Source organism: Panthera tigris, chromosome C1, assembly GCF_018350195.1.
Source record: "Panthera tigris isolate Pti1 chromosome C1, P.tigris_Pti1_mat1.1, whole genome shotgun sequence".
In the NCBI taxonomy this organism is placed as follows: Eukaryota; Metazoa; Chordata; class Mammalia; order Carnivora; family Felidae; genus Panthera; species Panthera tigris.
In genome coordinates, this window is record NC_056667.1 from 14492092 (window position 1) to 14514694 (window position 22603).

General features: G+C 52.0%; 1 protein-coding gene across 2 annotated transcripts; it reads left to right on the top strand.

Annotated features, from left to right (window-relative positions):
• The first annotated feature begins 269 nt into the window (after nt 1–269).
• On the top strand, nt 270–21213 carry PLA2G5 (phospholipase A2 group V). 2 transcript variants are annotated; one of them, XM_042997123.1, is made up of 6 exons: nt 270–320; nt 443–625; nt 15156–15205; nt 16434–16578; nt 19848–19954; nt 20653–21213. In XM_042997123.1, exons 2-6 carry the CDS (start codon nt 576–578, stop codon nt 20775–20777), a joined length of 477 nt encoding a protein of 158 aa, XP_042853057.1. In that variant the 5' UTR covers nt 270–320; nt 443–575; the 3' UTR covers nt 20778–21213. The 2 variants fall into 2 exon arrangements, with proteins under 2 accessions (XP_042853057.1, XP_042853058.1); XM_042997124.1 differs by lacking the exons at nt 270–320; nt 443–625 and adding an exon at nt 13656–13892.
• The last annotated feature ends 1390 nt before the right edge of the window (nt 21214–22603 follow it).

The window sequence follows — 22603 nt, forward strand, 5'->3', positions numbered from 1 at the left end:
CTTCCACTCTACCCTGCTCCCCCCACCCCCATCTGTGTTCCTGGACATCCCATCCCCCGGCTCTGTGTTCGTGCCCCTGTCTCAGCCAAGACCGAGGACCCCAGATGCTCCGATAGCCACGTTACTTAGCAGACTGTCAGATCCCTAAGAGAGTTCTGAGCTCAGGGCCAAGGTGGAGGCAATTCCTCCAGGCTGGGGGTGGGGTGTGTGTGTGGGATTAGCAAAGGCCCTGTCAAGCCGGATAAGGCTGTGACCTGGATCATTCCGGACTCTAAGCCACCCCCGCTGGAATTCTCCGGGTGACCGCCCAGGCCCCTCTGGTAGGACCGCCAGCCTCAGGCTCCGGGTTTTTGCTGGACTTCCTGCATCTGTGGAGGCAGTTGGGGGTGAGCAGGGGAATGTCCCGCTGGGTGCAGGTGTGAGTTTCTCTCAACACCCCCAGGCCTGTCTTCGTTTGCTCCCACTCATGCCTTCAAGATTCTGGAGAGGAAGAGTCCAAGAGAAGAGTTGAAGAGTCAGCCTGTGGGCCTCAATGTTGTGGCTGGGGGCAGGGAGCCAGCAGAGCCGGGAGCCCGATGAGAGCAGGCCCGGCCACAGGAGCAGGAGCGGAGGCCGGGCTGGGAAGGTCAGTGACAGGCGTGAGGCTGCCTATCCTGGGAGGGGCAGGCCAGGTAGTGGGAGAGACGGGAGAAGGTGGGGTTTGGAGAGCCCGGGTCTGGGTGGCGGGGGAGGGGGGGTCTCTGGGGAGTATGGGCCAGGCACAGGCCCTGCTGGAGGAGTCTCCCTGGGGCTCTGGAGTCCCTTTCCCTTAAGGTGGCAAACCTGGTGAGCCGTGCGGTTCTTAAGGAGGCAAGGCCGCCCCTGCAGGTGTTTCAGGAGGGGGCGGGGAGAGGCTGGCTCTTGTCTCGCGGGGTCCAAGAGTGAATCTCGCAGACAACAGAGAATAAGCAAAGTGATAGAGTTTATTGAGACAAAGTATAAACCTCTCAAGAGGGAGAGGGGTCCTGACGGGGTAGCCGCCAAGGACTTTTGTCCCTGACTTTTTATTGGGATCTTATCAGAAAGTTTGTGAGACTCCCTTCATGGCACCTAGCCCAGGCAGGTCTGGAACATGTTTATCTTCCCCCCCCCCCAAACCCCTCCACTTCTTCAGCCTCCCCCTCACAGCTGTGTCCTGACTCCCCGAGGGTCCCTTATCTCTCCCTGCCTAATGTTAACCCTTTCCCCAATCAAAGGGGGCCAAAGGTGACCCTGGAAAGTGGTCCCTGAAAATGGAGGCAAAGCCGGGCACGGGTATGAAGAGGACTCTGTGTTTATGTCCGTCTGAGGCTTTGCCTCAATTTCTTTTTTAACTTAGACCACAAGAAAATGTTCCTCTTTGGGAAAAAGAATCATCAACGGTTCCTTAACCTTTTCTGAGCATCCGCCGTATGTGGACACTTTGGTCCCCACGGGAGGAAAAACAGAGCTGGGAAGGTGCCGTCCAGGCCCTTACAGGGAGACCTCTCTGGCCTCTTCCTCGGTCCCTCCGTAGCCCTCCTTGTCGTCCCCCCCCCTCCCCCGCGCCCGGCCCCCTCTCTCTGGAAGGCAGCTGACCTGTGGGCTGGATTTCTGTAGCCTTGGGAGGTCAGACCTGTCAGGTTCAACTCAGGGCTTTCCTGCCTAGCAGCTGTGTGATTTTTCTTTCCCTTCGGGCCTCGGTGTCCTAATCCGCAAGTGGCCTATGATGGCAGTGCCCACCTCGTAGGATCGCTTTAAGGGTGAAATGGGATAAGCCGCATGAAGAGCTTAGCGGGGTAACTGCACTTGGTAAGCCTTGGCCGTTTGTATCAGTCATTCCGCAAACTTCCTTTTCGCAGACCCAGCCTGTGCCAGTGTGCTATACGTCCTGCAAGTGTAGATGTGAATAATGCATCCTCACGGATTCCCGGTCTACTTTGTTCATTCATCCAAGGGTTCACTTGAGTCAATAGATGTGTATTAAACCCTATGCTGGGCACCGGGCATGGCAAAATAAAAGACACAGTCCCTGTCCCCAAGCTGCTCGCAGTCTTGAGGGGGAGACACTGAGATAGAATCTGATTGTCCAGTGATGAGTGAGCACACTGGGGTTCTGGGGACAGAGGGGGGAACCTATCGGTCCGAGTGGGGTGGTGGGTTCACAAGAAGGCTTTTTGGCAAAGGAAGACTTAATTTCCTTATTGTTTCTCCAACTCACAGCCATGCTTCTACCCCAGGACCTTTGTATACGTTCTCCTCTCTGTCTGCGATGCTCCTCTCCAGGATGTCCCCGTGGCCTACTCCCTCACCTCCTCCATCGCTTTGCTCCGATGTCACCTCTGCAGGGGGGGCCTTTCCTGGCCATGCTGTTTGTTTGTTTTATTATTATAATTTTTAATGTTTATTTATTTTTGAGACAGAGAAATAGAGCATGACCGGGGGAGGGGCAGAGAGAGAGAGAGAGAGAGAGAGAGAAAGAGAGAGGGAGGGAGACACAGAATCGGAAGCAGGCTCCAGGCTCCAAGCTGTCAGCACAGAGCCTGACATGAGACTCGAACTCGCGGACTGTGAGATCATGACCTGAGTGGAAGTTGGGCGCTTAACCGACTGAGCCACCCAGGCGCCCCCCTGGCCACCCTCACCATCAAGCTCCCTCTCCCATACACACACACAGCACTCCCAGCCCCTTCCCCGCTTTATTGTCCTCTGGAGTGTTTATCACCACCTGCCAAACTGTATATTCTGTGCGGTATATTTGGCGAACAAAAAGCGTTCTTTCCAGGAATGCACTGGGGAGCAGGAGGCATAGATAAGGCAAGGCTGGAAAGGGTGGTGGTGGGGCCAGATCATGAAGGGCCACAGGCCTGTGGGGGGAGACAGGCACCTGTGACTCTGGCAGCAGGTGATACGTGCTGACCTAGAGGTTAAGCAGATTGAACCAGGAGCAGAGGAGGAAGCCAGCAAGTCTGGCTGTGCAAGGAGGGCACGCTTCCTCTTAGGCCCGGGGAAGGAGTTCAAATGTTACCCGAGGGTTATGGGCATTCCAAAGGCCTGTTCTCATCTTCCCCCATCCTAACAGACAGGCGCTGGATTCTCAACTCTGGGGTGCAGAGGACGATGGGCTAAGCTTTGCACTTGTTTTCTGTAGTCCCAGCTGGAGCTCTGCCCACAGGAATTTCTCCAGCAATAGCTGCTGGGTTGGACTGGGATTGGTGAGAAGTAGAAGCGCCTGGAATCGTGAGTGTCGGGACCATGAGCCTAGAGCCTTGGGCGCCATGTTGGATCTTCCCAATCAGAGCCTGCTCTAGGGTTTCTCCAAAAAAAAAAAAAAAAGAAGTGACCTTACACCGTGGAAAAACAAGCAGGTTTTCGCAATGCAAAAAAACAAAAAAGACAGTGAGAAACAGAGACAGAAGGGAAGGCTAGCTCAAAGAATGTTTCTTGAGAATGAACAGTTTGATTGGTTTTTCAAAGATAAAACAAAGCAGGCATTCGCTCCCAGGTGAGTGTTTGAATCTGCATTTCCAGCAAAGGTTTTTGGTGGAAGACAGATGAGTCTTACTGAAGAGTAGCTGTTACACGTGCAGGAACAGACTGAGCCCACGATAAGATGACCTGTGTGTCCCTTTATTTCATTTATTTTTATTTTTTTCAATTTTATGACTTTTTAAAAGTTATTTTTAAACACTTGTTTGTTTATTTTTATTTTATTTTATTTATTTTTTAAAAAATTTTTTTTTCAACGTTTTTTATTTATTTTTGGGACAGAGAGAGACAGAGCATGAACGGGGGAGGGGCAGAGAGAGAGGGAGACACAGAATCGGAAACAGGCTCCAGGCTCCGAGCCATCAGCCCAGAGCCTGACGCGGGGCTCGAACTCACGGACCGCGAGATCGTGACCTGGCTGAAGTCGGACGCTTAACCGACTGCGCCACCCAGGCGCCCCAACACTTGTTTGTTTAAATTCAAGTTAGTTAACATACCTTCATTTTAGTTTTACTTAAGTAATCTCACCATCCCACGTGGGGCTTGAACTCACGACCCCGAGATCAAGAGTCGCACGCTCTTGCGACTGAGCCAGCCGGGCACCCCCCGTGTATATCAGTAGAGCAGGCTGCTGACTTCTAGAATAGCTGAGATCTGGTGAGGCTGGCTACTCCCTTAAGTCTTGGCTCATTCACATCCTCCCCACCCCCAATTATTCTTTATTCCACAGATAAATATCAAACACCAAATATGTATTAGGCTATGTGTTAGCTGCTGAAAATATGGGGAACAAGACTGATGAGTTTCCCGGCCTGTAGTGGAAGGGGCAGGAGACAGAAGTCCTAAACAAGTCAAGAAATACATGAAAGAGAGTCCAAGATGATGGTGTCACCGAGGGGAAAAGCAATGATAGGAGCTTAAGTGGAGGAGGAGGAACTACCCTAGGGAGGTGGTCAGGGAAGGCTTCCCGGAAGAGGTGGCATTTGTGCTGAGACCTGGAGCTAATGCTAATGTGAAGTATTAGTATTCTAGGCCGGGGAAGCAGCAAGTCCCAAAGCCCTAGGTAGCAAAGCTTGGCGTGCTTTTACTGTGAATGTGACAGCACGCACTGTCGCAGAATGTCAGAGCGGCGGGTACCCTGGAGCCCATCCAGTCAACACCCCACTCAACTGATGTTGCTTTTTGCCACAGCCCTGAACACAACAGTGGAGTGAGTCAAGGTTGGGGGTGGGGAGACCCACGAGGCAGAGGGCATGGAATATTTGACAGCTCTCCCCATGTCGTAGAATGCTGAAGGGCTCCTGGCTTTTCTCTGCGTGTTTTTTTTTTTTTTTTTTGCAATTTTGCTAAATTGTCATTTTTTTTTTTACCCTTTTACAGGCTAGAACTTCCACTCCAAAATTGACTTAAGCTCACTTCATGTGCTGTTGACAGGTCCCTCGTGTTCCTTTTCCAGAGAGGTTGAGGGGGGAGCGGGGCATGCCCTACCTCTTCAGTCACCACCTTCTGAACTATATTTGTTCCTAAAATGCAGTAAATAAAAAGTGCGTCCGGGGACAGGAAGCTCGCCTCCCTCAAGACTGCTCATTCTATTCCTGGGACACTTGGGCTGCTAGAAAAGACATCCTGGGCTTGAACCCAAATCTGCCTCCGTGGGGCATCCTCGTCTGGTCCTGCCTCCACAATCGGGAGCCACACGGGACAAGTAGGGTGCTTTTCACCCTCGGCAGCCCTTCAGAAATTTGGAGACAGAGACTGGGTGCCCCCAGCCCCCTTCCAAACACCAGTCAGCCCCTGATCCCTCCATCAGACAGGCATCCTGTGACCCAGACACCCCCTAGTCTTCCAGAAAGGCTCTCAGAATGGGGGTCAGGACCAGACAGACCCCTCCCAATGAGTCTGGCCAGGAGCCTTTCTCGTGGGCATCACGCTCCTGCCATCACTGCCAAGACGGCCGCTGCCTCTGTGATCTGAGTGATAGCGGGCTTGGGGTCACAGGTCCTTGCGGGTTTCTGTTCCGGGGGATGTCGGGGTAGGACTTCTTCATGTCTTATTGGTGACCTACTCCGCTGTGTCTCTTCATCCAGCCCCTCCACCATTCCTCCGCGCCTGCTAAACACGTAGAGAGAGTTCCTTTTCTGAGAAATGACGCGGGAGGCCCGCCCCACTCTCCTGGGAAAAATCGCAAACATTCGCTGAGCCCCTACCATGTGGCAACTCAATTCCGAACGTCTGCCACAGATCAGCCTAGAACAGAGAGACGAGGCAGGTAACATGGTTGTCCCCATTACTGAGGTTGGTAAACCGAGGCACAGAGCAGCTGAGAAACTCACCCAAGGTCACACGGCTAACAAGCGGTGGGTCCAGAATGTGGGCACGTGCCACAGTCAGTGACATGCTTTTTTCTGCACAGCAACTGGCAGATGTTAAAAATCGGGGCTTTTCTCCCCCCCCTCCCCCCCCCCCGGAGAGCCGGTGATTACATATTTACTCGAATCCCGCTGCCTAATGCCCTCAGACACCTCATCTCTTTGTAGTTCCCCGAACGAGCCATCGTGACACATGCCTGTGAGCCCTACATAGGCTGTTCCTTCCCCTCGGGATGCCCTTCCTCGCATCCTAGCCTGGTGAACTCTGATCCACTCCCCTGTTTCTTCCCCGATTTTTTTATTGTGGTAAAATACACACAACCTAAAATTTACCACCTTAACCGCATTAAATGTACAGTTCATCGGTGTGAAATACATTTATAATGTTGTGGAACCACCACTATCATCCGTCTCCAGAACTCTTCTCATCTTGTAAAACTGAGAGTCTGTTCCCACTAAACGCTAACTCCCTATCCTCCCTCCTCTCCCCTGGCAACTCCCAATCCGACTGGCTGTTTCTATGACGATGACTACTCTAAGTGTGTCCTACAAGTGGGATCGCACGTGTTTGTGCTCTTGTGACTAGCTTATGTCACTTTACGTAACGTCCTCAAGGTTCAACCCTGTTGTAGCGTTTTGCAGAATTTCTTTCCTTTTTAAGGCCGAATAGTATTCCACTGAATGTATAGCCTGCATTTGCTTTATCCGTTCGTCTATTGGTAGATCCTTGAGTTGCTCCCATGTTCAGGCTATTGTGAATAATGCTGTTATCAACATGGGTGTGCAGGGACCTCTTTGGGGCCCTGTTTCAATTCTTTTGGGCACATACCCAAAGGTGGGATTGCTGGGTCATATGGTAATTCTACACTGAATTTTTTTAAAGTTTATGTATTTATTTTGAGAGAGAGAGAGAGAGGAGAGCAAGTGAGCGAGCATGGGAGGGGCAGAGAGAGAGAGGGAGAGAGAGAGTATGTGCACAGGAGGGGCAGAGAGAGGGAGAGAGAGAATCCCATTGTCAGAGCGCGGGGCCTGATGCAGGGCTTGAATTCATGAACCATGACCTCATGATCTGAGCCGAAATCAAGAGTCGGTCGCTTAAGCGACTGAGCCACCCAGGCACCCCCACGACTTGGAATGTTTTAAGGAACTGCCATAGTGTCTTCCACAGCAACTGTACCATTTTACGTTCCCACTGACAGTGCACGAGGGTTCCGATTTCTCCAACCTACTTTAAAAGATTCAGTACAGGTGACTTTTCTGCTAGGAAGCCCTCAGTGATCTCCATGTCCTGGGATCGGTGCCCCCAGTACTGAGCAACAACCAGGTGCTTTGCTTTGAGCTCAGCACTCAAAACACAAGTTTATACTAGAGATGATCTCTGCTCTTAAGGCTGTCACTGTCCCATTACTGAGGGGCAGGCTGAGAGGGTAGGACTCAAGCCCAGTTCTATCACAGGCCACTAGAGAGCCCTCCAGGCAGGGAGTAGCAGTGTGACAGGTGGGGATGGGACAGTAAGGAATGACGGAGACCAGGGCAAAGCTAAACACGTGTCCAGTTGATGGGGTCTGGCCATTGTGGGTGTGTGGGGATCCAGAGCCAAGATTGCCAGGACTTTTTTTTTTTTTTAATTTTTTTTTAACATTTATTTTTGAGAGACAGAGCGAGACAAAGTGAGAGTGGGGGAGAGGCAGAGAGAGAGGGAGACACAGCATCAGAAGCAGGCTCCAGGCTCTGAGCTGTCAGCACTGAGCCCAATGTGGGGCTTGAACCCACAGACCGTGAGATCATGACCTGAGTCGAAGTCGGACGCTTAACTGAGCCACCCAGGCGCCCCAGGATTGCCAGGACTTTTAAAGAGAAGCTGGAAATCTGGATTTCTGTCCGAGATCTCTTAACACTTACAAATTAGCAACTAATTCTAACGTTTTGAAAGGCCATGTAGCACTTCCTAGCACTGCCTGTAGCCCTGGGCTGGAAGTTTATAACCACAGACTGGGTTCCTCCCATCAAGCAATTATCAGGAATTATGAGCTCTATTACTCAAGCTTTTACTTCTCCACCTTGTGTATAAGGAAATCACGTGACACCGGTCAGATGTCCTGTGAAAATCATGACCATTAAGTCTTTATTGGGGGGTCTACCCCTTTGTGTAGTGGCAAGCACGTGGACTGGGATGATAGGCCAGGCTTTAGATTTTTGGGTCAGGCTTTTGTAAGCGACCTAACATCTGCCCCCCAGTTTCCTTCCTTACAGAAAGGGGTCCTAATGCCCCATGAGATATTGTGGGGATTCAAGATCCCGAATGCTGAACCTGTCTTCTGCTCGTGGCACGGTGGATGTCCACTGAGGATTGAGTTCCTCTCTCATTCTTTCCTTTCATTTCATTTCATTTCATTTCATTTCATTTCATTTCATTTCATTTTATCCTCTTCTCTTCTCTTCTATTTAGAGAGAGAGGGCACAAGTGAGCAAAGGGCAGAGAGAGAGAGAGAGTGGGGCTTGTGCTCACCAATGCAGGGCTCAAACTCATGAACCGTGAGATCATAAGCTGAGCCAAGGTGAGATGCTTCATGACCAAGCCACCCAGGCACCCCCTCCTCCCTTCCTGAGTGATCAGCCTCGAAACCCCCTCCTTCCGATTGGAAGTGCCGAAGTAGGCAACGTGTGTGATGAGTTCTGCAACACTCCAGAGACAGGCAGCCCTCCTACGGAAGGAGCAATCAGGTATGACTCCCTGGAGGAGGAGGAGGACTCAGTGTGGACCGTCTGCCAGTGAGCTCCGGGCCATCCTGCTCTATATGCCAGCCTCCTGGGAGGCAGCAAGCCCTCTGATGAGGCCGAGGGCATCTCGGCAGCTCTGGTCTCAGGATGAGACCGTGTCCAAGTGTCTCTGGCTGCCCTCAGTGGGGCTTCAGCCCTGGGACGAGTCCGCACAAGATCGACAGAGCAGGTGCCAGAGAACAGGCATGTTTATGAGATGTTTAATTTATCCCACAGGTATTTATTTTCTTTTTTCTTTTTTCTTTTTTTTTTTTTTTTTACTGTAATTTATTGTCAAGTTAGCTAACATACAGTGTATGCAGTGTGCTTTTGGTTTCGGAAGTAGATTCCCGCGATTCATCCCTTACATACAACACCCAGTGCTCATCCCAGCAGGTGCCCTCCTCAATGTCCACCACCCATTTCCCCCTCCCCCTAGACCCCCATCTACCCTCAGTTTGTTCTCTGTATTTAACCGTCTCTTATGGTTTGCCTCCCTTCCTCTCTGTTTGTAACTATTTTTTTCCTTTCCCTTCCCCCGTGGTCTTCCGTTAAGTTTCTCAAGTTCCAGTCTCCGACTGACTTATTTTACTCAGCATAATACCCTCCAGTTCCATCCACGTTGCTGCAAATGGAAAGATTCCAGTCTTTTTCATTGCTGAGCAGTATTCCATTGTGTATATAAACCACATCTTCTTTATCCATTTATCAGTTGATGGACATTCGGGCCTCTTGCATACTTTGGCCATTGTTGATGGCACCGCTATAAACATCGGGGTGCATGTGCCCGTATCCCACAGATAATTCTTGAGAACCTACCAGGCGTCAGATGTTGCTCGAGGTGCTGGGGTCAGAAATGAATCAGAGAAGGATCCTGCCCTCAAGAGTCTTCCACTCGACAGGGAGTGGAAATGGTTGGGATGGAGACATCCGGATTTGAACCCAGTTCTGTCTGACTCGAAGCTCAGATCCTTCCAGCTGACGTTGTGCTTTCTCCTCATCCCCATACTTAATCATTTGTTCAGGGAGTGTCACTGGGTCACAGCTAGAGCCAGACACTGCTCGGCTGGGCTAGCTCCTGGACATCTGCGGAGAAATAAGACCTAAATCCCTGAACATGGATGAGCTCACCCCAGGAGAGGTGCAGACAGAGCGGAGCAGACTCCGAGGGCAGATCCCTTGAAAACACCTGCATTTGGGGGGCTGAGCAGCGGAGGGCAGATGGCTGAGAGTGGCCCTCTTAAGGCCAGAGAGAGAGGGAGGGCTGGGGGGTGAAGCCCAAGCTTGGGCAACACCAGGCTTTGGGGGGATCCCTGGGAGCCGGCTCAGGGACACAGCAGAGGGTTCAGGCAGCAAAGCGTTCAGACAGAAGTGGGTGTTGAACCGGTGGAGGCTTCTCAGTCCAGAAATTTGGCTTTTTTAAAAAAATAGTGATTTTTGAGACAGAGAGAGAGAAAGACAGAGCACGAGCAGGGGTGGGGCAGAGAGTGAGGGAGACACAGAATCCGAAGCAGGCTCCAGGCTCCGAGCTGTCAGCACAGAGCCCGACACGGGGCTCGAACCCGCGAACCAGAGATCATGACCTGAGCCGAAGTCAGAGGCTCAACCTACTGAGCCACCAGGCGCCCCTGGACGTCTGGCTTTTAGAATGGAAAACAAAACTGGAGAGACAGGTCTGCAGAGGCAAGGGATGTTTTCCTCTCTCTTGCTTCATTGTGTTTGGTTTGGGATGGTGAGGCCCGGGAGTGTCGGTAGGAGGAGGAGGGAACAGGGGAGCTGTCACCCCCTTGACATACTGGCCCGTATTTATTTGATGCCTTTGCTATCTGTTCCCTCAAGCCGAAGGGAAGCTTGTGGGGGCTGGGCCTCGGTCTTGTTCACCGTGACCCCCCCACCCCCCCGCCCAGGGCCTTGCACGTGGCAGATGGTCAGTAAGCACTTTCTTGCATTGAACTGGATTCATAGGGTTCCGCGGGGTGCCCAGCGGTTAGGTCTCGGGAAGACAAGGGCCCTGAGGCCTGGAAGGAGGGGCTTCTCTCTGACGGAGCCGTGAGCGGAGGAAGAAGAGCAAAGAAGGCAAGAGCGACGAGACAAAGGAACTCACACTCACGTCTTCTCAGAAAAGTGTGCGCACATGGGTCAGAGACCGGGCGGGGGCACGGATTAACAGAAGTGAACAGAGCATAGTAACAGCTACCCATGTTCGTCCAGAACACTCTAGAAGGCTACTCATCATTTGCTTACCAGCATTATTTGGCCACTGCTCTGTTATAAATGCATCCATTCACTTTGTCATCCTAACAAGGACACTGAGGCAGGCCAATTACAGTCGGCCCGAAGCAGCTGTGGCTCGTAGTGGGGAAGCCAGGATTTGAACCCAGGACTCGAAGTTGCTCTAGAGTCTGTGATGCCAACCCGTGAGCCGCACACCTCCCTACCCGGCCTTGTTTTATGTAGCTGTTTCGCCACGAGCCTCTGGGGCGGCGGGGCGGCATTATTCTCATAGTTCACAGCAACAAACAGAGAGGTGTGGTGACCTGGCTGGAGCCACACAGCTACTGAGCGGCCAAGCGGGGATGCCAGCTTGCCCGTCTCTAACTGCAAGCCTGGAGGGTTCTCCTTCCCAGGGAGAAGGAATGTGGGAATCCCGTGCCAGTCGGAGTCAGGTGCCAACAGGGAGGTGCCAGCTGGGCTCGAGGGACATTTTCCAGCATCTCCAGAGTGTGGCTTTCACAGGCTCCTGGGTCTCCTCGGCTCAGGAACAGGGCGAGGGTTGGCAAGTCAGCAACAACAAGAAGAGGACGAGGGCAGAGTCCGGGAGGGGTGCCTCCTGGCTGCCACGGCCGTCCCTGAGTTGAGGCCCAGCGAGACGGGATGAAATGTGAACAGGGGCTGTGGGCTGGAGGACTCCATACAGACGCAGCGTGGAGGGCGGAGGGGAGGCTGTCCCAGGAGGGGGATTCCAGCCTCCCCGCCCCCCGTGGAGAAGCCTGGACCGTGGGCGGCCCAAGCCAGACCCTCTCCAGCGTCTCTCCTGAAAGCCACCAAGGCACTGTGAACCCTTCAGAAAATAGCTGCTTCTGAACAGAGATGGACCAAGCCCCCGGGGGTCATGAGGGGAGAGGCAGGCCCTTCTAGGTGAGCCGTCAGGTCCCGGAGCCGCCCGGTCAGGAGCGTGGGAGGCTGGCAGAGAGGCCTTTAAAACCCGCAGGCCCAGCCCCTGCCCCTGCTGCAGGCCTGACACAGAGAGAAGGTCTCCCTGGTGAGGAATCTCATTCTGAGGGCTGCCTCGCTTGGGGTGGGGTGGGCAGGGCATAGGGAGGGAGAGGGGCTGCGAGAGGAGGCCCCTGATCCCCCGGTGCCTCCCCCACAGACCCGGGGGAGGTCTCTCACGTGCCTGCTGTGCCATGGGGCTTGGTGCTGTCTGTCCTTTCTAGTTTGAGACCCGACTGGGGGGTCCAGGAGAATGGTGGCGGGGGGGGGCTGCTACGTGTGGACTTGAGGGTCCGTCCCTCCGGTGACCCGGCCACTCCTCGGCCCCCACATTTTCATGCCGCCGTTAGGCTGTCTGTTTCCACTTCCTCCACTTCTCATGACCTCAGCTACCACTTTCCTCCTAAATTATCTTGTGGCTGTGCTCATTTTCCTCTGTGGTCGCTGGATGGAAATAGCCGAGCCCACATCCTTCTCCTGGGGGGCGGCTCTGGGCTCTACCGATGGGCCACTTTCCCGGCCCCTGGGGCAGCTATTTCGAAGCTTCTGCTGCCTCTTTGTTGTATTCTTTCAGGCCCCTTTCCATGGGGTCTCGTGCTGTTCCATGGCACCAACAGCCCTGGGCCCAGCTGCTCTAAAATGTGCCTGGGATTTTGATCTGATTCAGGTATATGGTGAGGCCGACAGATCAAGAGCTGGTTGCCATTTAAAAGCTAGTCTGGGGGCACCTGGGTGGCTCAGTCTGTTGAATGACTTTGATTTTGGCGCAGGTCATGATCCCAGGGGTGTGGGATCGAGCCTCACGTAGGGCTCTGAGCTGAGCGTGGAGTCTGCTTAAGATTCTCTCTCTCCCCCTTCTGTCCCTCTCCCTTACTTGTGCTCTTTCTCCCCCCACCCCCTCTCTCTCAAAAAAAAAAAAAAAGTTCTGTTATTTACAGTTTCTGAGAGCAGGAGACATACCACACCATGCGGGGCCACATGGGGAAGCATCAGGGTTGATCAGGAGGCAGAAGAAATGAGAGAAAGCTCAGCCCAGAGCCTTTCTTGTGTTTTCCACGGGAAAGGCAAAGGAGGGCAGGGTAAACGCTGTGAGATTGGCCAGCCCGAATGGTTTCAGCAGACTCTGGGCTGCAGGGGTGCAGGGTTGGTCCCTAGCTATCTGCTTCTGGCCCTGGGGTGAAAAAGGGCAGAGGAAACGCTGGCTGGGAGCGGGAGAGTTAGACGGAGAGGTTGGGGTGTGAGTTTCAGACTGGCTGGTTTGCCTATGACAGCCATGCTCAAGAGGAGTTTTATGTTACCTCTAGGAATTAGCTGGTCCTGGGAGGGGCTGTCCGTTCCCAGCCCAGCAAGGTCCCCAGGACTTCAAAGCATCATCCAGTATGGAAAAGGAACACAGGGAAGGGTACAGAGTTGCTGCTTGGAGGCAGCGAAGCAGAGTAGATTCCTGGGCTGGAGTACTGGGCACATCGCCTTCCAGAGCCTCGGTTTCCCCACCTGTAAAACCAACAGCTGCTATCCCCTCGTCCAACAAATGACTGCTGATGGGACAGACATTGAGCCTGTAGGTTTCACAATAGCCACCTGCCGGGGAGCTCACCAGGCTTTTAAAGAGCAGCGGACAGAACCTGGCACACTGTGGGTGCCTGTGCACGGAGACTGGCACCTTTCTCCTGTTGTGGCTCTGGGAAGCAGCTGAGGAAGACTGGTGTGGAAATGTAGGGTCCAGGGCCATTTTCCTTGGCTGGTCAGAGCCCTCAGGGTGGAGGTCATGGGTGGACAGAACCCTCAGGAATGTTCTTGGAACTCAGAGGAGCTACCAGACAAAGGATAGCATGGAGAGGCCAGCCCAGTAGCCAGGAGCCCTGGGGAGCCACAGCTTGTGTGTACAGAACCAGGCCTTGACAGGTGTCAGGGGCTTGGGGCAGAGCACTGCACAAGGGACCACTGAGCTCAGGGGTCAGAGGCACCGAAGGGGAAGTCCTGACGGACCACAGCCCAGCTGAACAGCTGTGGATAAACAAGGACTTTGGGATCCGGAGTAGGAAGGGAAACAGCCAGCCGCCGGTAAGAAACCTTTGAGGCCAAGTTAGAATCAGGCACTGGCCCAAGACACATGGAATTTCCTCTGCCTTCTGGGTGTGACTTTTTGGGACTCAAGGCCAGTGATTCATGTGTTTGCTGGAGACAGGCGTGGGGAGGGAAGCTGGGGCCTCCAGCTCCATGGCTCAAAGTGGAGCTTGTCCCTCTAGGAAGGGAGGCTGTGCGATGCCGTGAGAGGTGCACAGGCGTGGGTTTGAGCCCTTCTTCCACTTCCTACCACCTGTGTGACTTCTGGCAAGTTCCATGAGCTCCCCGAGCCTCGATTTCTCCACTGGCAAAATGGAAACAGTGATACCTACCCTTCGGAGCTCTCACGGGTACCCAGGGTCCACTTATTCTTGAGGTAGGCACAGTGCCTGAGGTCCATGGAAAGGTCTTCAGTTTAATTCTTTTAGAATCAGGAGGAAAAGAAACACTGGATATAATAATAACGAATATACAATCACGCATCCAGCCTGGATTGTATTTGCTTCCATACCAACGTAGTTGGAAAATATAACTTAAAAGAATTTTTTTTTTTTTTTGGAGGAAGGGCCCCATGAAGGCAAAAGTGCGGGGGACTCACAAAGCCATCACGAGGCCCTGAAAGCTGGTCACACGGGACCAGCCCATGCTTCCTCCCTGAGCACTCACTCAGGGCCACACATTATTCTCAGTGTCGGGAAAGAGGGCAAAGCCACCCCGCTTCTGCCCTCAGACACCAGCAGGGAAGACATCCTTGAACACCGGCAACCAAGCACCATGAGGGGACTTAACACCATCCGCTCCCTTCTGTCTCCCACCCCTGCATCATCACTGCCCTTGTCCAAGTTTTGGGGTTTTTTTTTTCTCCCTGCCCGGTCCTTGTGTCCTTCACCAAGGGCCATGTCCAGCCTGTGTCAATTCCTGCTCCTTCCTCGTGCCACCAAATCTCCATTTAAGAAATCTGCCGCCTATTTCTTCCGTTGCTTTTAGCCATTTTCTGCAGAGGGGGCAATTGCATTGGGGCATTTGTGGTGGGAAAGCCCTCTCCTGCCTCCTTTGGGGCCACACCCCACAAATGCTCTTCTGCCCCCAGGAGCCTCTGGGATCAACTCCTTGAGGTCTTTGTCTCTTTTCTGGCTGAGGCGGCCCCGTGTGCTGCCCAACAGGAGAGGTGGGGCCTGGTGGGGACCGAGGAGGGAGGTCTGAATGCATCGTGGGGGCATCTCCTGAGACGTGTGCCATTGCATGTGTTTTCTTTTCCAGAACCCCAGAGATGAAAGGCCTTCTCACGCTGGCTTGGTTCCTGGCTTGTAGTAAGTGCTGGCCCCATGACCTCTGAACCTGTGACCTTCCACCCTTAGGAATAATAGGGTAGTGGAGAGGAGGCCAGTTTTTGAGGTCATAGAGACTCGAGTTTGAACATCAGCTCTGCACTTACTGTATACTCGTCTGCAAGAGCCTTTTCCTCTCCAAGCCTCTGTTTCTTCCTCTGTGACATGGGATGATATTCAGCCGACTGGTGGGGCTACTGTAGCATGATTCTAGGTGGTGATGGGTAAAGGTTGTGCTATGTGGACAATACGTGGCTTGCAAATGTGGGAGGCGTATTTTTTTTTTTAACGTTGGTCCAAAACAAAAGAAAATAAAGCCCAAATGAAAACAAGACCCTTATATAACAACTCCATCCCGTGGTTTCTGGGTCATTCTCTGCTGACGCCGGCCTGGGTTTTATGCACGCCCCACCTGCTGTCCCCTCCCAGCTGGAGGTGACCGCACAGCACAGGGGAGTCCCATAACCATGTCCACAGCCCCTGCCAGGCTGTCCTAATCTTTGACATCTTGCCAGATCCCTGGAGACCGAGGGAGGGCGGGAGGCCTAAAGCAGAGAGGGGAGGCCTCTGGTTCACTGTGAAACCCGAACCTTTCCCTCCAAACTACTGTTTCCCAATCCATAAGGCGAGGGAGCTGGCTTCAATGATCTCGGAGGATCCCACCCTGCTCTAAGGTTCTGTGCCTTACGTTCCAAATGGTGTTCTTTGCGGGGAGGGAGGTGTGCATCGGCAGGAGACACGGGAAGCACCTGTCTTCCCGCTTCGTACAGATACCATATTAATTACACCGGATATCTCTTAGTCACTCACTGTGTGTCTGCCACTGTGCTCATAACTTACATCCTTTCTCTCATTTGAATCCTCAGGATGACTCCAAAAGGTAGGCATTTGCTTTAGTGTCCCCCCTCCCCCCCGCAAATTTGCACACATGGAAGCTGAGGCTCGGAGAGATTAAGTGACACACTCAACATCACGCTGCGAGCGGCAGAGGCAGGATTGGAACTCACGTTTCCCATTCTCCAAGTCCAGACTTTTAGCTCTAGTACTTGACCTCCCCTTTCCTGTTCCTGTCTCACTAACAGGGAGAAGGAGAAGGAGATGCCTGGGTCCCCCCCCAGTCCTAGGGCAGGACAAGGGGCGGGAGCCTGCAGGGCGAACGGGCCTGGGGCAAGCGTGATGTGTTCACCTGGGGCTGGGGGCTGCCTTCCAGGTGTGCCTGCTGTGCCAGGGGGCTTGCTGGACCTCAAGTCCATGATTGAGAAGGTGATCGGAAAGAACGCCCTTACGAACTACGGCTTCTACGGCTGTTACTGTGGTTGGGGCGGTCGGGGGACCCCCAAGGATGGCACCGATTGGTGAGCTGGTTCTCATAATTCTCCTCTACACTTAAGCTCTACACCCCAAGTATCTCACTTAATTCCACGTCAGTTCTGGAAGATGAGTATTGAAGCACCATTTTGTTTTTCTTTTTTAACTTTAATGATTACATTTTTTTAAATGATCTATTTATTTTTTAATTTACATCCAGGTTAGTTAGCATACAGTGCAATGATGATTTCAGGAGTAGATTCCTAATGTCCCTTACCCACTTAGCCCATCCCCCCTCCCTCAACCCCTCCAGTAACCCTCTGTTTGTTCTATTTAAGAGTCTCTTATGTTTTGTCCCCTCCCTGTTTTTATATTATTTTTGTTTCCCTTCCCTTATGTTCATCCGTTTTGTCTCTTAAAGTCCTCATATGAGTGAAGTCATATGATTTTTGTTTCTCTGACTAATTTCGCTTAGCATAATACCCTCCATTTTCATCCACGTAGTTGCAAATGGCAAGATTTCATTCTTTTTGATTGCCGAGTAATACTCCATTGTATATATATCCCACATCTTCTTTATCCATTCATCCATCGATGGACGTTTGGGCTCCTTCCATACTTTGGCTATTGTTGATAGTGCTGCTATAAACATGGGGGTGCATGTATCCCTTCGAAACAGCACACTTGCATCCCGTGGATAAATGCCTAGTAGTGCAATTGCTGGGTCGCTAGGTAGCTCTATTTTTAATTTTTTGAGGAACCTCCATACTGTCTTCCAGAGCAGCTGCACCAGTTTGCATTCCCTCCAGCAGTTGAAACACCATTTTATAGGTGAGAAAGCTCCATCTCAGAGAGGTTAACGGACTTGCTCGAGATACATCTAGTAATGTGTCACACATCTTGGAGACCTAGTCAGTTGGTCTATTGCTACATAACGTATCACCCTAAAATGTAGTGGCTTAAAGTGACCATGACGATTTATTTTGCTAAGAATCTGCCATTTGGGCTGGGCTTGGCAGGATGGCTTGTTTCAGCTCCACCCGGCCTCAGCTTGGGCAGCTCAGATGAGGCAGGACGATCCAGTTTCTGGATGGCTCCCTCCCATGGCTGGCATGCTGTGGCTGGCTGCTGGCTGGGAGCTCAGCTGAGGCTGTGGGCCGGGGGCCTACGCTCCTCTCACTTAGGCCTCTCCAAGGCTGTTTGGACTTCCCCACACAGCACAGTGACTGTTGGGTTCCAAGAGTGAGTGTCCCAAGACTGCAAGACAATAGGGTCTAGCCTCAGAAATTCTGTGGTATCAGTTGGTGGAGGCAATCTCAAAGACTCTCAGAGGGAGGAGAACTGGATTCCACTTCTCGATTGGGAAGTGTCAAAGTTCTAGAACTTTGAACGTGAGATAGAGAGATTGTTCTTTGGAAAATTCCAAGACACTTGGACCTGGATCATGGAAGGAGGCCATGAGGCAAATGGATGGCAGATGGTTGGAGCCAAGTTTCCCACTGCTGGAGGGGGAGTTCCCTCCCTGTGGTGACAGATTAGAGGTGGAGATGTCAGGACAAACTCCTGTTTGGCTTAATACAGATGCAGGTGGTTCCGCACAGAAATATGTACTGATGTGTGTACAAACGTGGGTTAATGTAGACACGTATTTTTTGCTCTGTCAGCTGGGAGGACCCAAAAGAAACATCCCACTGGCAATAGGCAACTTTTTAAAAAAGTTTATTTATTTTGAGAGAGACAAAGAGTGCAGGAAATCAGAGAGAAAGGTAGAGAATCCCAAGCAGGCTCCATGCTGTCAGCACAGAGCCCGATGTGGGGCTTGAACTCACGAACCGTGAGATCATGACCTGAGCCAAAACCAAGAGTTGGATGCTTAATTGACTGAGCCACCCAGGCACCCCAATAAGCAAATTCCTATGCCCAGACTTGGTCTCTAATACCATTCTTCAAAAAAAAAAAAAAAAAAGAACTGGGGCGCCTGGGTGTTTCCATCGGTTAAGCGTCCAACTTCGGCTCAGGTCATGATCTCGAAGTTCGTGAGTTTGAGCCCCATGTCGGGCTCTGTGCTGACAGCTCAGGGCCTGGAGCCTGTTTCAGATTCTGTGTCTCTCTCTCTCTCTCTGTCCCTCCCCCTCTTGTGCTCTGTCTCTCAAAAATAAATGTAAAAAAAAAAAAAAAAAACAACCCAACAAGACTCCTTGGAGACATGGCTGATTGTAAGACAAGGGCAGGAAATATACAGGATGAGCCTGGAGTCTCGTGTAAGGGCGAAAGTTAAGGAAGTGTTTAAAGAGAGCTACCTCCCACAATGCTAGGGATATATGTCAGGGAGCACAGGAGCTGACTGAAAGGGCTCCCAACGGCCAAAGCTGGAATAATTAGACCATAGCCCCAGTCTTATCATAAGAACATCAGACAAATCCCATACAGGGGCATCCTACAAAACACCTGCCCAGTATGCCTCAAAACTGTCAAGGTCACCAAAAGCAAGGGAAGTGTGAGAAGCTGTCCCAGCCAAGAGGAAACGTAACGTGGGCATCAGGTAAATAGGCAGGAATGGAAATAGGACGTTAGGTAAATTAGGTAAAAAGTAAGGAAATCTAAATAAACGATGGAGTTTTTACAATTAATGAATCGATAAGGATGTATTATGATTTAGCGAATTAGCCTTTGAGTCAACGACGTCCATACTGGTTTGTTAACCGTAACAAGCGTATTGTACTAATAATATAAGATGTTAATGATAGGGGACGTTGGATGTGGGGCAAAAGGGAACACTGTACGACCTTCTCTATTTTTCCGTAAGTCAATTTTAAAAAACCGCAATCCGCCACACCCAACACACCGGAAGTTTATTGTTTGCTCATGTAAGAGTTCCATGTGAATCACATGTTACTTCCGGGACCCCGGCTCCTTCCATCTTGTGGCTCTGCCTTCCCCTGTGGCCTCAGAGTCCTCTGCGGGGTCATCTCCATCCAGCTGAGAGATGGGAGAGAGAGAGAGAAAGAGGAGGACAGTGTGGGAGAGTTTCACGGGTAGGCCGGGAGGTGGTGTCCATGGCTTCTGCCCGCGATCCCCTGGCCGGAATCTAACTGTGTGGCCACACCTACTTGCAGGGGAGGCTGGGAGATGTAGTCTCACCGTGAGCCTTGGAGGAAACAGCGGGCCAGTGAACCGCTAGCTGGTGGCAGGCAGCCCCAGAGGAAAGAGCAGAGAAGTACTCGGCCTCATCCCTAGATTCTTTCTTTGCCAGACCACACCCACCCAGCAGTGCTGTGCTCGGTCCGCTCAGGTTCTAGGTCCCTTGCATTGACAGGTGCTGCTGGGTGCATGATCACTGCTACGGGCGGCTGGAGGAGAAAGGCTGCCACATCCGGACACAGTCATACAAATACAGATTTGCACGGGGACTGGTCACCTGCGGTAAGGCTGGGGCTTCCCCTTCAGGCCACTGACAGAGCCTGGGTCTTTTCTGGCTCTGCGTTCAGCTGCCCCTAGAGGCCAGCCAGCCTGTAGCTTGGAGGGCGGAGCTGGAGACAAGAAGGGTAGGATTGCTGCAGTGACGACCTCTGGGTAAGAGCTGAAACATCTCAGACTGAGCATTCACTAGGTGCCGAATGCTTTGCATGCTTCCTTTTTCTTGCACCCCCAAATGCCTTTTGGAGTGCGTTCAGTCTTCAGTCCCATTTTACACGTGAGGAAACTGAAACTCAAAAGGCTTGCCAGGGCACGCAGCTGGAGTTGGGATTCAAGCTCAGGTCCATCTGAGTTCAAAGCTAAGTCTGAGGGTGGTGTCTCCTCCAGAGCAGGGGCTGCCTCCACCGTCAGAATGGGAACTCTTAAGGGGAGAGACCGTGTCTCTACCGTCAGACTGGGAACTCCCAGAGGGCAGGGGCTGTGTCTCCCTGGGCTGAAACCTCACCCTAGGCATCAGCTATGCCTCTTCCATCAGATCACACGTTCCCCAGTGTAGACGCTGTGCCTCCCTCATCAGACTGAGAGCTTGCTGGGGCAGGAAGCAGACTGGGGGGGCAGCTCAGGTTGGAAGCAAGCCCAGGAGGCAGCGTAGGTAGGGCCCACATCTTCCCTTCCTCATTCTGCGTTTGGCGTCCTGTTTGCAGAGCTCGGGCCCCTCTGCCAAGTGCAGCTCTGTGCCTGTGACCAGAAGCTCGTCTACTGCCTGAAGAGGAATCTGAGGAGCTATAATCCTCGTTACCGATACTTTCCCAACATCCTCTGCTTCTAGTGGCCCTCAGTGAGCTCCTTGCTCCCTTCTCCTCCCACACGGAGCTCACCGACTCCCCTGGGTTCCCGAGAGAGGCTCGCAGTCCTGGACTTCCTTCTCTCTCCATGGTCCACGGGGCTTGGTGGAGCCCCACGGCCACACTCCACACTCCAGAGAGTCCCAGGAGAATGACTCTGGTCCCAGGACCCCGCAAGGTCCACTTGTGAGGTGGGCTCGCCCCAAGCTCCAGGCCGGCTGTCTTCCCGCTTGCCCTGAAGACAGCGCCCCTTCTCCAGGAAGATACATTTACTTTGCAGTTTCTGTAGTCGGACTATGACTACCACCCTCTAGAGAATTTTTACTCAAGGTAGAAGCAAAATTGACCCCCTAATTCTGCCATAGAGATGTTTGAAAACATTATTCTTTACAAAGATTTTTTAATGTTTGTTTATTTGGGGGGGTCGGGAGAGAGAGAGAGAGAATGAGCGGGAGAGGGGGAGAGAGAGAAAAAGAGGGAGACACAGAATCCAAAGCAGGCTCCAGGCTCCGAGCTCTCAGCACAAAGCCCAATGCAGGGCTCGAACTCACAAACCACGAGATCATGACCTAAGCCAAAGTCGGATGCTTAACCAACTGAGCCACGCAGGCACCCCTAAATAAAATTTATTCTTAAGACAAATTAAACCACATGGGCATTTTCCTCTGCCCTGGAAACTCTCTGCCGCTGGGACACTCAACTCAAAGTTCACCACAGACTCTCAGGAACAGAAGGTTTTCTGGGATAAGATCCAAGCCTTTTTTGGGGTTCATCTCGTTAAACCTTGGGGCTCCTCCCTGGCCAAGCACTGGGTGTCTGTTTTCCTTGAGGAGGTGGGGAAAAGATAACTGGTGATCATGCCAGGCCAGAGAGGGCCACATGCAAATCGCAGCATTGGCTTCTCCAGCTGTGTGGTCTCAGGCTTGTTACCGAAACTCTCTGATTTCTAGCTTCTCTTAAAAAAACAAAACAACAACAACAACAACAACCAAAACAACTATCACATTTCTTGCGACGTAAAGTGGGAATCCCAAGGCCACTTTGAGCCTCAGCGGGAATGCTGAGGTTCTGGGATTTCACAGAGCAGGGCATTTAAAAAAATAGAGTTCAGCGGAAGGGCTTATTTTTACCAAGTGAGGATTCTAAAAAACCCACCTCATCTATCAGTTCATAAAAGAAAGGGCATCTGATACCGAGACTGAGGGAAGACAGGACACGTTCCAAAGCAAAAGACAGTCCTTTCCAAGAAAGGACTTTTGGCTTCCTTATGTGGACAAACCCCAAAATAACCGCATGATATAATGGGATCTGTATTTTAAAAGCTCCAGTGCTGAACATTTTCAAGACAAAATTTAATTTTATGAGATGACTCTGAATGTCCCAGTGTCTTAGAGACGTTTGACACGGACCCGGGTCTGTAGTTGACAGCGTTATACAGAATGGGGCTCAAATGACCAATTTGCTCATCAGACTTTTTTGATCGAAACTGTTTCCCAAATCCAATTTTAAATGGGTGTGTAGGATATTTGGAACTTCGCTTTAATGCCGTTTCTCTCCAACTGCGGTATCCTGGATGATGGAGAAGGGACCCCAGCCCCGGCTTCTCCCGTCTCCCATCAGGGTCAGGTGACAGGAAGGACTTGTCTTGCCACTAAGTTCTGCAAGACGGGCTGTGCACAGGCTGTTATCACTGGGCATCCTTGCTCAGAGTACCGGCTTCAGACAGGCGAGGCAGGCATTTGTGGACAAGGGCTGCTGTGAGGTTACGAAAGCAGCACCACGGGCTGAGATGGGCTTGAGCTGGAAGGGC

Coding starts and splice junctions, on each gene's coding strand:
- PLA2G5 (XM_042997123.1), top strand. CDS start 576: ATGAGAGCAGGCCCGGCCACAGGAGCAGGAGCGGAGGCCGGGCTGGGA. Junction 626..15,155: donor GCGGAGGCCGGGCTGGGAAG/GTCAGTGACAGG, acceptor TTTCTTTTCCAG/AACCCCAGAGATGAAAGGCC. Junction 19,955..20,652: donor ACGGGGACTGGTCACCTGCG/GTAAGGCTGGGG, acceptor TCCTGTTTGCAG/AGCTCGGGCCCCTCTGCCAA.